The sequence below is a fragment of the Myxocyprinus asiaticus genome, chromosome 38, assembly GCF_019703515.2.
Source record: "Myxocyprinus asiaticus isolate MX2 ecotype Aquarium Trade chromosome 38, UBuf_Myxa_2, whole genome shotgun sequence".
NCBI lineage: Eukaryota > Metazoa > Chordata > Actinopteri > Cypriniformes > Catostomidae > Myxocyprinus > Myxocyprinus asiaticus.
This window is the reverse complement of record NC_059381.1, coordinates 8734991-8750217: the sequence shown is the minus strand read 5'-3', so window position 1 is coordinate 8750217 and position 15227 is coordinate 8734991. Positions and strand designations below refer to the sequence as shown.

The following is a 15227-nucleotide window of genomic DNA, read 5'->3' as shown; positions in this document are numbered from 1 at the left end:
GCTCCGACTCTAACTGGGTACAACTGTATTCCCCTACAAAATGAAGCAAATCAATGCATTTTAAACCCAAAACCTATTAGTGTGGACGTGGCCTTAGTGTACTTGTTTACCAAAGAGTTAACAGAGTCAGTGAAGAGCATAATAGAAATAAATTATAAGATGTGATGTGTGAAGCAAACAAAGAAAAATTAAATATCATAATAAACAGCATGTATTATTGTATTGTCAATTCCATTCAATCTACAATATTATAATTTTGTGAAAAGGGTGAATATATTATTTAATTTTGTGTATTTGTAAAATACACACAAAAAATATATATATTTTATGAATACATTAAATGCTAGCAATGAAGTTAGCCTTAGAAAGCCATTTTATTCACAGAAATTCACAAATTTCACAGACCACATCTCAAAGACAGCAAGATCATGTAGATTTACACTCTACAATATCAGGAAGATAAGACCCTTCCTCTCTGAACATGCCACACAACTTCTTGTCCAGTCACTTGTCATAACTAGACTGGACTACTGTAACACTCTCATTGCAGGCCTCCCTGCATGTGCAATTAGACCCCTGCAAATGATCCAGAATGCAGCAGCACGTCTGGTCTTTAATGAACCAAAGAGAGCGCATGTTACACCACTCCTTGTCTCTCTCCACTGGCTGGCAGTTGATGCACGTATCAAATTCAAGGCTCTGATGCTGGCATACAGAACAGTCACTGGGTCTGCTCCAGCATACCTAAAATCATTTATGCAGAGCTACGCGCCTACTAGAAGCCTGCGGTCGACTAAGGAACGTCGCCTTGTTGTACCAACACAAAGAGGCACCAAAACACTTTCCCAGACTTTCAGCTTCATCATACCACGTTGGTGGAACGACCTTCCCAACTCCATCCGTGAAGCTGACTCACTTTCTGTCTTCAAAAAACGACTAAAAACACATCTTTTCCATGAGCATTTAACCAGTCATTAAAAAAAAAAAGAAAAAAAAAAATTTCCTGTTGCACTTTATTCTGTTCTGAATACTATTCTGATGCTAGTGAAACTTTGTAATACGGCACTTTTCATACCACTGTCTCCTTAAAATGATTAGCTTATGTTTTCCTCTTTTGTAAGTCGCTTTGGATAAAAGCGTCTACCAAATGAATAAATGTAAATGTAAATGTATTCCAAAAATGTCTAAAATGTCATTTACACAACAAAATGAGTGGTCATTTGAGATGACATTTGTTCATGACAGTTCAGGGAAGAAGGGAGTTTAATCTTTAAAAGTCCACAGAGCCAAAAGTGCCCACAGTTGAAGAAAAACTCATATGTTTTTGTGTTGGTCTCACCTGATGGAGATGTTAGGGTGATGTGAAGGTCTCCTCTCCGTGTGTACTCGATGCTCACTTCCACCTGCACATGCTCCAAAGATGCGATGGAATTGGCCTGTCCTGCACATGCCCTAGTGGGGATCTCAATGGTAATCTCACCTGCAGCCTTTAATGGTCTGTAACCAAAAAAATAATGTATTTTGAGGTTTGAAAACTCAAGTATATTTTATGTTGCATATAGTTGTTTTAGTAGCTCAACCAGTAGAGCATGGCACTAAAAATGGCAAGGGGTTCATTTCTCAGGAAACAAACAGACTATGTTCAGAATGTAATTCTAGCATACTGCTTATCACATACTGTGCAATATACACTGAAAACTGGCAACCATTTATAAACAGTAGCCTACTGTATGTATTATGCAATGATAAACATTTCACACAGTTCAATCCTATATTGATGTCAACTCATGAGTGGCATCCAGCCTATTGTATTGTGGGATACATAAGTATACTATTCCGAACATACCCATACTGATAATATATACTTTGAACACAATGTAGTGTAAATATTGAATGGGATTATAAAGCAGAACAGCATATGCTCTTAAAATAGTTTGTTGTTTGTGATATTATCTCAGAATCTGGACATAAATGATGGGATTTCTCTGCCTACTGTGCCCTGGACAGATATACGTGAGAGATATGATAATCCCAGCAGATTATGTTTAAAGGCACGGACTCATCAAGCAAGAGCCATTGTGATTATGCACATCAACACATTAGATACGTTATGCTCTATTTAGAAAAAAATGCTACTGTATGTGGTTTGGAATTGACAATAGACTGCATTTTTTGCTGTGTGTGAATGTGCAATGTTATAATGTGTGTTGTGATATTTGCTTTAGGATGTTCGGCTATCTGGAAATTTAGTCCCAGGAAAATTAAACATCTGTTCAGGTGGCCTTCTTAGCAGAGCTTTGTCTGCACACTAATTCCTCAAATGTAGGGGGAAAAAAACACACAAGTTCTGGTTATTGAGTAAAAACTCAATAGGAAAGGATGCCAGCTGACTTTGTCATTCCAAACATTTACCTTCCTATTAAAGGGATAGTTCCCCCAAAAATGAAAATTCACAACCTCAGGAGATGTTAGGCATTATGTAAGTCTCAGTCAACATTCACTTTCATTGCATCTTTTTTCAATACAACGAAAGCGAATGGTGACTTAGGCAGTTGTTCTGCCTATCAACTCTTTTTGTGTTCCATGGAAGAAAGAAAGCCATAAGAAATAATATGAGGGTGACTAAATGATGACAGAATTTTCATTTTTGGGTGAACTATATCTCTTTAAATCCTTCCATTTGAGTTACCAAAGCAGTCATAAAGAACAAGCAGATGGGCAAAAAGGCATAGACACACATAAATGCACACGTACACACTGGATCTGTTGAATTAATGTGGCTATTAATGAATTGCAATAGCTTCGCACAGTGGCAGATGGCAATAGATCAGGGTGGCTTTGTCTTTGTTTGTGATCCTTTTGATAGAAAGCCTAAAGCAAACTGAACAAGTCATGATAGCTGCATTAAACTATGTAACGCAATTTTTGTTCCTGGGTAGTAAGTGTTATTTCCTAATTGCTTATGCCTCAAAAGTATAGAAAATGTCTATTATTCCCCACTAACTTTGCTTTTGTGACCAGGACAGTGATATTTTGAAATGTACCTATTTTCAATGAGAAAACGGGTGAATATGTGTCATTTCATTCATATAAAGTCAGAAAATAACAACATATGAATCCAAATTAACATGTATTTATACAAAGTAATACAAAAATGACTACAAAAGATTTAGAAGTGAGTAGTTTTTCGAGATTTACGATTATACTGTACTCATCATACTTCAAGGCGTCCAGCAAGGTCTTGATGCTGTTGTAATCCTCTTTGAGGTGCACCGAGTGAGTCAGGGGAAGAGACGGGTACTTGTTACCACTATGGACCAGCACGGCTTTGAGGCTCCTGGATGAGCTGTCAATAAAGAGACGGCACTCATTCTGGATACAGGCGATTCCGATTGCCTCGAACAGACTGGTCACATTGTTGCAGAAGCACACTTTCATCCAAAAAGTTCCACTGCTTGAGCCTAGACATCAAAAGCTCGGCATTGGACTTGGCGAGACCAGGATCTCTAATCAAGTAGTTGAGGTTTTTTGGTTGGGGTAGTATGGGTTTCTCTCCTCAGCTCCACCTCTGAAATTGTCATCTGGTTCTACAACGTCTTCCTCACTCTCTGACTTGCTGCTCTCTTCTAAAGACGGATGCTCTCTCTCTGGAAGAGTGGGTATGGGGCGATGGATGAAGGAAGGTCCGGATACGTGATAGCAGGTGCATTCTTGCCAGTCTGACGTTTGGAAGGGTCCACCATGCAGAAGTAGCAGTTGCTTGAGTGGTCAGTGGGTTCCCGCAAAATTCTTGGGATAGCGAACTTCATGGCTCTCTTTTCCCAACCTACAAAAATACATTTATTTCACCTATTACTAATGTGTAAGAGATTCTCGCAACATTTTTCATATATGATATATTTTTTCAGTAACATTGAAAATTGTAAAACATTTTAAAATTAAAAACTTTTAACATAAACATTAACATACATTTCCGAGCAACAATTGTCCATCTTACCTTCCAGAGGTTTTTTGCCAGTGCTTGCAGGTGAAATGAGGTGCCCAGGATTTGTCTTGATCCCCAACAGGCATGCCAAAATATGCCTTGTAGGCCTCACACATCTTAGCAGATGCTTCCACAGAGTACTTTTTTGCTCTTGTCTTGATAAATTGCCCGCAGACATAGCAAAATGCGTCTGCCGGATTCTTGCAGCCTCTTGACGCCATCTCAGAAAAATGAAGATATGTATCCACTTAGGCAGCTGGAACTAAACTGAACTGGTGGGCTTAAGGCCCATGTATTTATACTACTATTTATATTACTGGAAAGTTCTAGAAAGTTCTAGAAGTTACTACAAGTTTACTCAGCACTAAATCTATCTGGAATATTCTGGAAAATAGGTAAATTTCAAAATATCACTGTCCTGGTCACAAAAGCAAAGTTTGAGGGGAATAACAAACTTTCCATTTTCTATACTTTTGAGGCATAAGCAATTAGGAAATAACACTTACTACCCAGAAACCAAAAAAAAAAAAAAAAAAAACATTTGTTACATGGTGTTATCATATTAGAAGCCAGTTGTACCTTGGTTGGAAGCTCTCATCTCTGACGATGCACTGTTTCTTTTCCGGAACATGCTCCCAGACTTTGGGATCGGCCAGGTCAACCAGGGCTTTGGCGTTCAGCAGGCCGAAGCCGAAACGACTGTTGACCATCAATCCAGCTCCATTCCTCTTCCAGCCTGGGTTATTGGCCAGGGGGTCAAACTCAGACGTCCAAACTATCAAGTGCTGAAGGTCTCGCCAGGTCAGATCAGGGCTGGATTTGAGGAAGAAGATACATTTACAGATTGAAACATTATTGGAAATCACTTCTGGTATGAAAAGTAACTCTAAAAAGTATATAGAAAATATATAGAAATATAGAAACTAATGAAATACATACTATTAAATAATATTACATATAATGAAATATATGAAGATGTCAGACATACTTCTGCTCCAAAGCCAGGGCAAATATCCCAGCAGCCAATGGGGCAGATGCAGACGTTCCAGTGTGTGTCTCTGTGCATTCATCGTGCAAATCGGCACTAGTCTGCAAAAGAACCAGATAAATTGACAGAAATGCATACATTAATAAACAAAAATAAATAAATAAAATACTATTATATAAATAAAACAAATACACTTGTTGCAGTCACTGAGCATAATGTCAACACATCAAAACTCAATAGGGAATTGGACAAAAAACAAACCAACTAGACAAACTACTAAATGTTTGCTAGATTGTTGCTAGTCCTAAGAGACTATCTCCAAGTCTAGATATGTTTGGGGAACTTTCAGTGGAAGTATACCTATTCCCATAGTGAAAAGATTCTCTTTTAACAAAATATTTTGGTCTGTTGTGTGCATGAATGCAATAGACAATCAGAAAATATGTTTAAATTAGTCTATTAGCATATCAGAAACGACAACCTAGTATTCTAGTGTTGTTGTGTTGCACACTTTCTGTGTATAATTTATTCAAAATGTGAGATTTAAAAAAAAAAAAAACACTTGTTTTTTATGCAATAAAGCAATGCATGTACAATTCTCAGCTTGTTTTAATGTGTAGCATACATAAAGAATATGGCATGCAGTTCGCCCCACAAAAAGCATTTTAATAGAAATGAATAATCGCAATTAAAATAGCAAGCGATATAATCGTCAAGTATTTTCGTCATAATCGTGCAGCCCTAGTATCTACTGTACCGGGTCTTTTTTACTTGATTAGGTTGTTAGGAACTTTCTCACAAAACAGGAGGATAACCCTTAAGGGGATATTCATTCATCCTTGGACAAAAAAAAAAAAAAAAAAGTTAATAGATGAACAGCAAAAAAACAAAAGAAATATAAGACTCACTATTCTCTGGTCAGTGTAGTCTCCGCTACTGTATGCTGTAGCCAGTGTAGAGGAGCATTTCTCCGCGTACCATGGAGAGAGACCCTGCTGAGAGGCGCTGCTGATAGAGATGGTGTAGATACTGTCTGTGTATCCATCACAATCGCAGTTGTCGCCCTGACGCCCACCGTTACCCGATGCCCACACGAAAATGGAGCCCTTCCCACCACGCCCCTAGAGTAAAAGCAATCATTCATTTTGACATTATTAGATTAAAATGGGTATACGTTAATGACAACAGTAACACACCCTAATTACAATGCATTAGCTTCAGTTTCCATCTATAAATAAATATAATACAATAATAAAATTAATATTTTATATAACATATTTTTATTAAAATAAGCATGTAAATTTTTCTTAATATTTTAATAAATATTATTAAAAGATGTTCTGTGTTGCTAGGTGGTTGCTAAGGTGTTCTGGGTGGTGGCTTAGGGGTTGCTTACTGGCCCAAGACAAAAGAGCTCACCTCGAAGTCTCTATGTTATTCTGGCTCCTATATAAAGCCCGGCTCCCTCCTTTAATATGAATCTATGGCATTTTCTTTGACCCATTTTATCGCCCTGCCATTCGAAATTCTTAAAGGGATAGTTCACCCAAAAATGAAAATTCTCTTATCATTTACTCACCCTAATGCCATCCCAGATGTGTATGACTTTCTTTCTACTGCAGAACCCAAACAAAGATTTTTTTTAGAATATTTCAGCTCTGTAGATCCATACAATACATGTGAATGGTGACCAGACCTTTCAAGCTCCAATCACACAGCAAAAAAGTAATCCATATGACTCCAGTGGTTAACTATATTTTCTTCAGAAACTATATGATAGGTGTGGGAGAGAAACAGATCAATGTTTAAGTCCTTTTTTACTATAAATCTCCACTTTCACTTTCATATTTTGAAAGTGAAAAGGGAGATTTGTAGAAAAAAAGTACTGATGTGTCAGAAGACACACTGATGAGCCAAAACATTATGACCACCTGCCTAATATGCTGTTGGTCCTCTGTGTGCTGCCAAACAGCGCCGACCCACTGAGGCATGGACTCTACAAGACCCCTGAAGGTGTCCCGTGGTATCTTGCACTGAGACATTATTAGCAGATCCTTCAAGTCTTGTAAGTTGTGAGGTGGAGCTGCTGTGGATTGGACTTGTTGGTCCAGCACATCCCACAGATGCTAAATCGGATTGAGGTCTGGGGAAATTGGAGGCCAGGGCACCACCTTGGACTCTTCATCATGTTCCTCAAACCATTCCCGAACAATGTGTGCAGTGTGGCAGGGTGCATTATTCTGCTGAAAGAGGCCACTGCCATCAAGGAATACCATTGCCATGAAGGGGTGTACCTGGTCTGCAACGATGTTTAGGTAGGTGGCACATGTGAAATTGACCTCCAATTGAATGGCCAGACCCAGGGTTTCCAAGGAGAACATTGCCCAGAGCATCATACTCCCTCCCCCTGGCAGAGCATCACACTCCCTCCCCCCGGCTTGTCGTCTTCCCACAGTGCATCCTGGTTCTATTACTTCCCCAGGTAAACGGCACACATGTACATGGCCATCCACGTGATCTAAAAGAAAACGGGATTCATCGGACCAGGCAACCTTCTTCCACTGCTCCAAGGTACAGTTCTGACGCTCGCATGCCCATTGTAGGTGCTTTCAACGATGGACAGGGGTCATCATGGGCACTCTGACCGGTCTGCGGCTACCCAGCCCCATACGCAGCAGGGTGCAATGCGCTGTATGTTGTGACACATTCCTTCCGTAACCATTATTTCAATTTTCTGTGACTTGTGCCACAGTAGACCTTCTGTCTGTTTGGACCAGATGAGATAGCCTTCACTGCCCTCGTGCATCAATGAGCCTTGGAAGCCCAACACCCTGTCACCGATTTGTGGTTTGTCCCTCCTCGGACCACTGTCGTTAGGTACTCACCACTGCTGACTGGGAGCACCCCACAAGCCTTGCCGTTTCAGAGACGCTCTGACCCAGTTGTCTGACCATAGCAATTTCGCCCTTGTCAAAGTTGTTCATGTCTTTACTCCTTCCCATTTCTCCTGCATTCAACACGTGGACTACAAGAATTGATTGTTCGCTTACCATCTAATCTACCCAGACCTTGACATGTGGACATGTTAGGAGATGATCAACATTATTCACTTCACCTGTGTGTGGTCATAATGTTTTGGCTCATCAGTGTATATTAAAACACTGGAGTCTTATAGATTACTTTTATGCTGCCTATATGTGATTTTTGGAGCTTGAAAGGTCTGTTTACCATTCACTTGCATTGTATAGACCTACAGAGCTAAAAATCTTAATTTGTGTTCTGCAGAAGAAAGAAAATAATACACATCTGGGATGGCATGAGGGTGAGTAAAGGATGAGAGAATTTTCATTTTTGGGTGAACTTTCCTTTTATATCAGATTGCTTAGAAAATTAATAGCACGCTTCATCTCAACGATTTGAAGTATCATTCATGTCCGTAGCACAAACATTGGCAAATAATGACCAGTTGTAGATACAACATATCATCTGGGTCATAGTATCATCATAGTATCTGGGTCGTAGTTGTATCACATAACTCACCTTCTGGATACCGTACTCAAAAGCCTTCTGGGCCAGACGGCCGGGCCCCTCCACAGTCTTCCCATCATCGTTAGGGCCCCAGCTGGCACTGTAGATGTCCACGTGTTCAGGGTTAAAGCCAATAGAACTTGCTTCAATGGCATCTGTCACAATGCCATCCAACATTCGTATTCCTGTGGGTGAATAGACAGCAATGAACTTGTAGACCTTCACTGAGAGCTAAAAACAATGTACAAGTGTTTAAATAATTTAATCAGTGTTGTTGATGTTGTAATCCACTAAAGCTTACTTATTTCCAATGTACATGGGCAGGTGGTATGTGTATGTGAATGACCGGTTATACACATAACTGCTGTTATATAACAACCTCATTGGTGCAGGATTCAAAAACCAGACCTATAACCCCCCCCCCCCCCGTGTTTCTTCCATGGAACACAAAAGGAGATGTTAGTCAGAAAGACAGGCTCAATCACCGTTCACTTTCACTGTATGGGAGAAAAATGGTGAATGGTGACTAAAGCTAACATTCTGCCAAACATCTGCTTTTGTTTTGCACGGAAGAAAAAAAGTCATATGGGTTTGGTACAACATGAGGGTGAGTAAATTATGAAATCATTTCAATTTGAGCTATCCCTTTAAGGTATTCTTTCAAACACACGTAGCTTGATGACACTCACCTCCCACTTTCGAGTTGTAGGCCACTCCGACACCACATTTGTTATTGTCTGCTTGCATGGCAATCTCGCCAGCACATCTGGTGCCATGCCTGAGGGTGCAAAACAGAGAATAGTGTTACAACTGAACACCATTAAAATTTTTGATTGTTGTTCATATTCAAATTTTAATGTCTCACAGCTAAATCTGCAGACAAACATAGACCTGCAGACATCCTAATCATAATAAAATTGTGAATCACATCTAGTAAAAATGCTAATTTTTTATAACTGTCATTTGGTTTTCATAGTGGCAATGTTAATTTCAGCTATCTAGTATAATGTTATTGTAACTAGTAAGCAAGCCTTTTAAGATGTCTTTAATTACTCTTGATATTACTGATAATTACTCTTGAGTAATGATATTTGAAATCCACTTCCAGGTATCTGAATTTCCAAATCTAACGTGCTGAAATAAATTTACAGATACATATATAAAAATTAGCATTTGTAATAGTTGTAATTCAGTTGTTGATATCAGGAATCGACATTTTTACTATTCTAAAAATAAATAATTTTTACTAGTAAGAAGTACATAGCTATTATGTGTATTTTGCATTTTAAATATAAGAAATTCATAATAGATACCTGTAATTGCATTTTGAATGCAATTACAATAGTAAATAGTAAAATTCAATCAGTGAAAATGCGGATAACAAAAATTACAGCTTTTACTAGTCGAAATGACATTTTTGATATCAAGAATGGGTAATTCCACGAGTAATGACCTCATTCTTATTTCTACGCATAAACTTTTAAACTTTTAAACTGATATCAAATATTTGCATTTTCACAAGTTGTTTTTCCATCAAGAATTAGCATTGAATTGAAAATTGAATTGTAGCTATCTATCATTCATATCCTGTATGTGACTAAATGTAAAAGAAAATGGCTTGCAATAATCTTGTCCATAGCAAGCAATTGTATAAGATGAGAAGTTTTATACTAGACCGTTCATACCAAACGCGTCTTTGCACTTAAAAAAGCTATGCAGAATGCAGGTGTCTCGAGACGCGTTTTTCAATACTTTTTTAACTTGATACGGCATCTGAAAAACATGACACTTCTGCATAAGACACTGCAAAAAAACAGCAAGACTTAGCGCAACAGTCAAAGACGTCTGTCTAGTGCATGTTTCAATAAAAAAACAATTAAAAAAACAGCACAGACGTATGGAAGCAAAAATATGTTTTGTGTGAATGGCCCCTAAGGGGTTTGTTCAAATCTCTAAACCTAAGAATGAGCAATAAAAAATTGATGCTTGACACTGCATGCACCAATGAGTGTGTATGCTAAAATAATTAGTATTGTGTTTGATCTTGAGAACTTTTAATTACTGATTATGATTCTTCAATCATTTATTTCTTTCCTCTGTAATATCCATCTTTTGAAGCACCAATGAACTATTGATGCATTCTGTATTGTAAAGGCAGTTACAGCAAAGTACATTGAACACGGTTGACAAAAGAATACAGTGACATGGGCAGTCGTGAGAGGATGTGCGTGTGCCTATTCAAAAGTGTGTGTGTGCATAATTAGGAGTGCTTGTTTGTGTGTGTACAAAAGCACTATAGCTTGCACAGTATGACTCATTCACCGGCATAGCCTTAAAGAGAGTGACATACAGATAGAGAAAACCACAGGGAGAGAGAATAATGAGTGTTTTCTATTTTCATCACCACTTATGCTTCTGTTGCAATGCATTTTCACATATTGCGCAGGTTTAGGGCAGTTAAGTCCAAACAGAATGCATATTGCACACAAAACTGGAAAGTACTTTCTTGATTTCTTTATTTTATTTTGGGCCACATAGATGCATGGAATCTGATCTTCTTACGCAGGCCCGTAGCTAGTGGGGTGAAAGGTGGTAACAATTCTAGGGGCCCACAGGTCCAGGGGGCCCACAACAATTTTGAAACTGTATTATTTTAAGAAGAAAGGGGCCCAGAGCAATAGATAGTCAGGGGGCCCAGAATTCCTTACTATGGCCCTGCTCTTACGAAAGAGAGCACGAGAGATGTCTGTACAAGGGGAATGGATTACACTCATACCCTTATGGAAAACAGACCTTCCTAGATCAGACCTACTCACACTATGGGGAAATGAAAAAGTAAAGAGATTCATTCACTCACTTGTTCTCATTAGTGGAGTCATATCTGGGGAAGGGATTGGGATCGTTGTCATTAAAGTCGTAGCTAGCAGCAGGATCCTAAAATGAGGAAAACAGAAACAATAAGTCAGGGTTGATCTGTAAAAATTATTAATTGTTTTTACATTTTTTAGCATGACATTTTTGAACAAATAGTAGTAGATCCAGTATGACAAAGAGTCATATGGGCTATGTTTGCAATGTAATACTAACATAGTACTCACTGTATACTGCAGTATGTATACTGCCTACTATAAAAAATAAATAAAATAAATACATTTCCACAACAATAATAACATAACAATAACATCAAACTTTGTTTAAAAATAGCATACTACCATACTACTCTTACTTTTTCTGCAGTATAGTATATGTCTATGCATCCTGTGCAGTATGTAATATACTGTATACTGCCTACTATTTTTGCTTGAATAACATTTTTTAACATTTAACAATAGCATTAAACATTTGCCATTTTTAAAATATCATTCTATCATACTACTCTTACTTTTTCAGCAGTACAGTATATTATGTATACTGTGCACACTGTGTGGTATGTAGTGAACTGTATACAGCATACTATTTTTTTAAATAACTTTTTTAACATTTAACAATAGCATCAAACATTGGCTACGGTCGAAATAGCATACTACCACACTACTCTTTTTGTTTCTGCAGTTTATATTATGTATACTGTGCATACTGTGCAGAATGAAGTGTATAATGCTTACTATTTCAAAACATTTTATTTGAACTCTTAACAATAGCATCCAACTTTAGCTATGTTCGAAATAGCATACTACCATACTACTCTTATTATTTCTGCAGTTTATATTATTTATACTGTGCATAGTGTGCAGAATGAAGTGTATACTGCTTACTATTTAAATGTTTTTTTTTTTATTATTATTATTTTTTTTTACATTTAACAATAACATCAAACTTTGGCTATGTTCGAAGTAACGTACTACCATGCTACTCTTACTATTTCTGCAGTTTATATAACAGTAAGTGTACTGTGCATACTGTGCAGTATGTAGTGTATACTGCCAACTATTTTAAAACATTTTTAATTATTTTTTATATTTAACAATAACATCAAACTTTGGTTCAAAATAACATACTACAATACTACTCTTACTAGTTCTGCAGTTAAAATTATTTATTTTTGTGCATACTGTGTAGTATGTAGTGTATACTGCCTAATATATATATATATATATATATATATATATATATATATATATATATATATATATATATTTTTTTTTTTTTTTTTTTTTTAAATATTTTTTTCATTTAACAATAATAAATAAAAAATGTAAATTGTATGTATTGAATACCCAGAGGACCTGCTACATTTGACAAAATGTGTTCCACAATACAGTGCGATTGACATGACCTTTTTTTCCCAGTGTGAATGAACCAAAAGCAATATCAGCTGTGATGTTTAACTTCTCCATCTTGACTCATTATTTGATTGGACTGTTGAAAGTTACGACTTTTGTAAAAAAAAAAAAAGATGTTAAAAAAAATCCAACAAAATTGGATTAAAAATGCTAAATAAACTGTTTCATTTCCGAGACAATAACTGGCTGCCATTCGCTCAAGCAATATGCATACTGTAATGCATATTGTTTCATAGTACTATTTTAGAAAATAGTAAGCAGTATACAGCATGCAGCAAACTAGTATATGATTCCAAACATTGCCTCAAAAACTACTGTTTCATCGCTGAGAGAAAGAATTCCATCTGTGTTGCAGCACGTTCTCTCTGCTACTGTGTGTGCACGCTTGCACATGTGTGTCCATACAAACTGCACTGAGCTGTTATTGCGACACTTACCTGCATCAAAAACATGGGTCTCTACTTGACTGAAAGGCTTTTACTCTAAGACTGTGCAGTTTGTAAACAAGTCATCAGTAGAACAGAAGTAGTACTGCTGATGCTATCATGTACTCGTAAAAGGAGACATATGTTTGAAATGATCCTGTGATTTATGTGTCGTCTCTTTTGTAAAAGAGATGTTTGCCTCACTGCAGTCTTATTATGTAGACAGCACACATTCAAAGTTTTAAAATAGACTGATTGCTATCATTGCAGGATGCATTGAAGATGAAATTGTGTTTGAAATGTTCTGTTCTGGAAGTCCTCATCAAATGGCTTTGCTCTAGTCGAGGTGGTAGGTGTCACTATGGATAATCCATTGCACGGTTGAGGGGGTAGGCGTTGGCATGGAAACAACAGCACTGAGTTTTATGGACAGTGGTCGAGTAGACGTTGCCATGACGACACACTTACGTAGTTGGGGTAAATGTCGGTGTGGTTCCACTCCAGGCCGTCATCCAGCACAGTAATGACCACACCTTTGCCCGTGATGCCCTTCTTCCAGACCGGGATCACGTGCAGGTCCAGTTTGGGGAGGGATGAAGACGTCCGAGTGTCTTGCTGAAGGTGAGATTATGAAAGGATGAAAAAAGGAAGAGATAGACAGCTTAAGGATACTGAAATCCATGAGTGTATGTGTATACATGAGTATATATGCGCAAAGGCATAGTAACCATTATAACTGGGTGGGAGGGTTCATGGATAATAATCATAATATTTTAAGAAAAAATTGGAGCCGGAAACTTTAAGACCAAGCAGAAGCCTCTGCCAACCAGACAACGCAAACGCAAAGTGATAATATTTAGGGGTGGTTCAATTAGGAAACGTTCCGTCTGTGCTGTTTTCCACTTGTTTTTCTTTGTAAACATGCACTAGATGGATGTCTTTGACCTTTGTGACACATCAGCATTTCGTGCCATGACTACCGCATTTTTAAGACATTGTGTCAAGTTAAAGTACTTCAACTTTTAAAAACGTGTCAAAACACATGCGTTCTGTTCCATTGCATTGAATGCAAAAACATATCCTGTTAGAACAGACTCTCATATGGCTAGTGCTCACCACTGTGGGGTGTGATCTGATTGCAAAGTAATTAGTCACTGTAATCAAATTACTTTTATGTCCAAAAGTAGTGTAACTCATTACATTTTAAATTCTTGTAATCATATTACAGTTACTGACTTACAATTACTGTAGGTTAATTACTTTTAAGTACATTACTTGGATTACGCATATTTCTAAAATAATATTATTTATGTAGAGTACATTTAAAACATGAATTATTTTCATATTATATCTGTTTGTGTTTCTATGAAAGCTGAAGGGTGTGAACCCCCTAAAGGGGGGGCTAAGTGTATGACTATCATATGACAATGAACATGGAAGAAATGTACAAATAATTTTGAATTCATTGAGTGGAAAAACAAACTTTTATGTGAAAAGTGTTTTAGCAAGTAACTTAAAAGTAAAGTAATTAGCAATGTGATTACTTTTTCGATAAAGTAATAAGTAAAGTAATCTGATTACAATTTTAGAGAAGTTATTAGTAATTTGTATTGAATTACTAACCCAACTTTGGTGCCCACTTACATGCCTTAAATTAAATTATTTTGGACTACTGGGGGAATGGTATGTCACCTAATTAATATTCATGTGCCAGTTTGATATTGTTTATAATGTGTCCCCCTACTTTTCAGATCGCTCTTGTGTCCCTGTGTGTGAGTAATAGTGTGTCTTCATGAGTACCATTCACCACTCTCAGGTACTCTCAACCTCTTCACGAAGACAAAGCCCTCTCTATATGACACAACCACTGACCTCTCCATAACAAAAGCTGTTTGCTTGGAAATAAAAGCCAGCGACGTAATCTCCCATGCTGACCTTTCGGTTTATGGAGACTATTTTCACTCTTGCACCATAAGGGGATGTCCTCTTATTGACAGGTAATTAAATATAAGAGAGCA

The 15227-nt window shown here is 37.4% G+C and overlaps 1 protein-coding gene across 1 annotated transcript in view; it reads right to left on the bottom strand.

The window, feature by feature from the left end:
* LOC127429212 (neuroendocrine convertase 1-like) overlaps positions 1 to 15227 on the bottom strand; it is a 33500-nt gene that overhangs the window by 10362 nt on the left and 7911 nt on the right. The window contains exons 4-11 of the mRNA XM_051678092.1: positions 13678 to 13824; positions 11359 to 11435; positions 9191 to 9279; positions 8514 to 8686; positions 5882 to 6094; positions 4974 to 5074; positions 4565 to 4798; positions 1340 to 1497 (exon numbers count right to left, since the gene is read on the bottom strand). Coding sequence (XP_051534052.1) covers positions 1340 to 1497; positions 4565 to 4798; positions 4974 to 5074; positions 5882 to 6094; positions 8514 to 8686; positions 9191 to 9279; positions 11359 to 11435; positions 13678 to 13824 — 1192 coding nt within the window. The remainder of the gene's footprint in view (positions 1 to 1339; positions 1498 to 4564; positions 4799 to 4973; positions 5075 to 5881; positions 6095 to 8513; positions 8687 to 9190; positions 9280 to 11358; positions 11436 to 13677; positions 13825 to 15227) is intronic.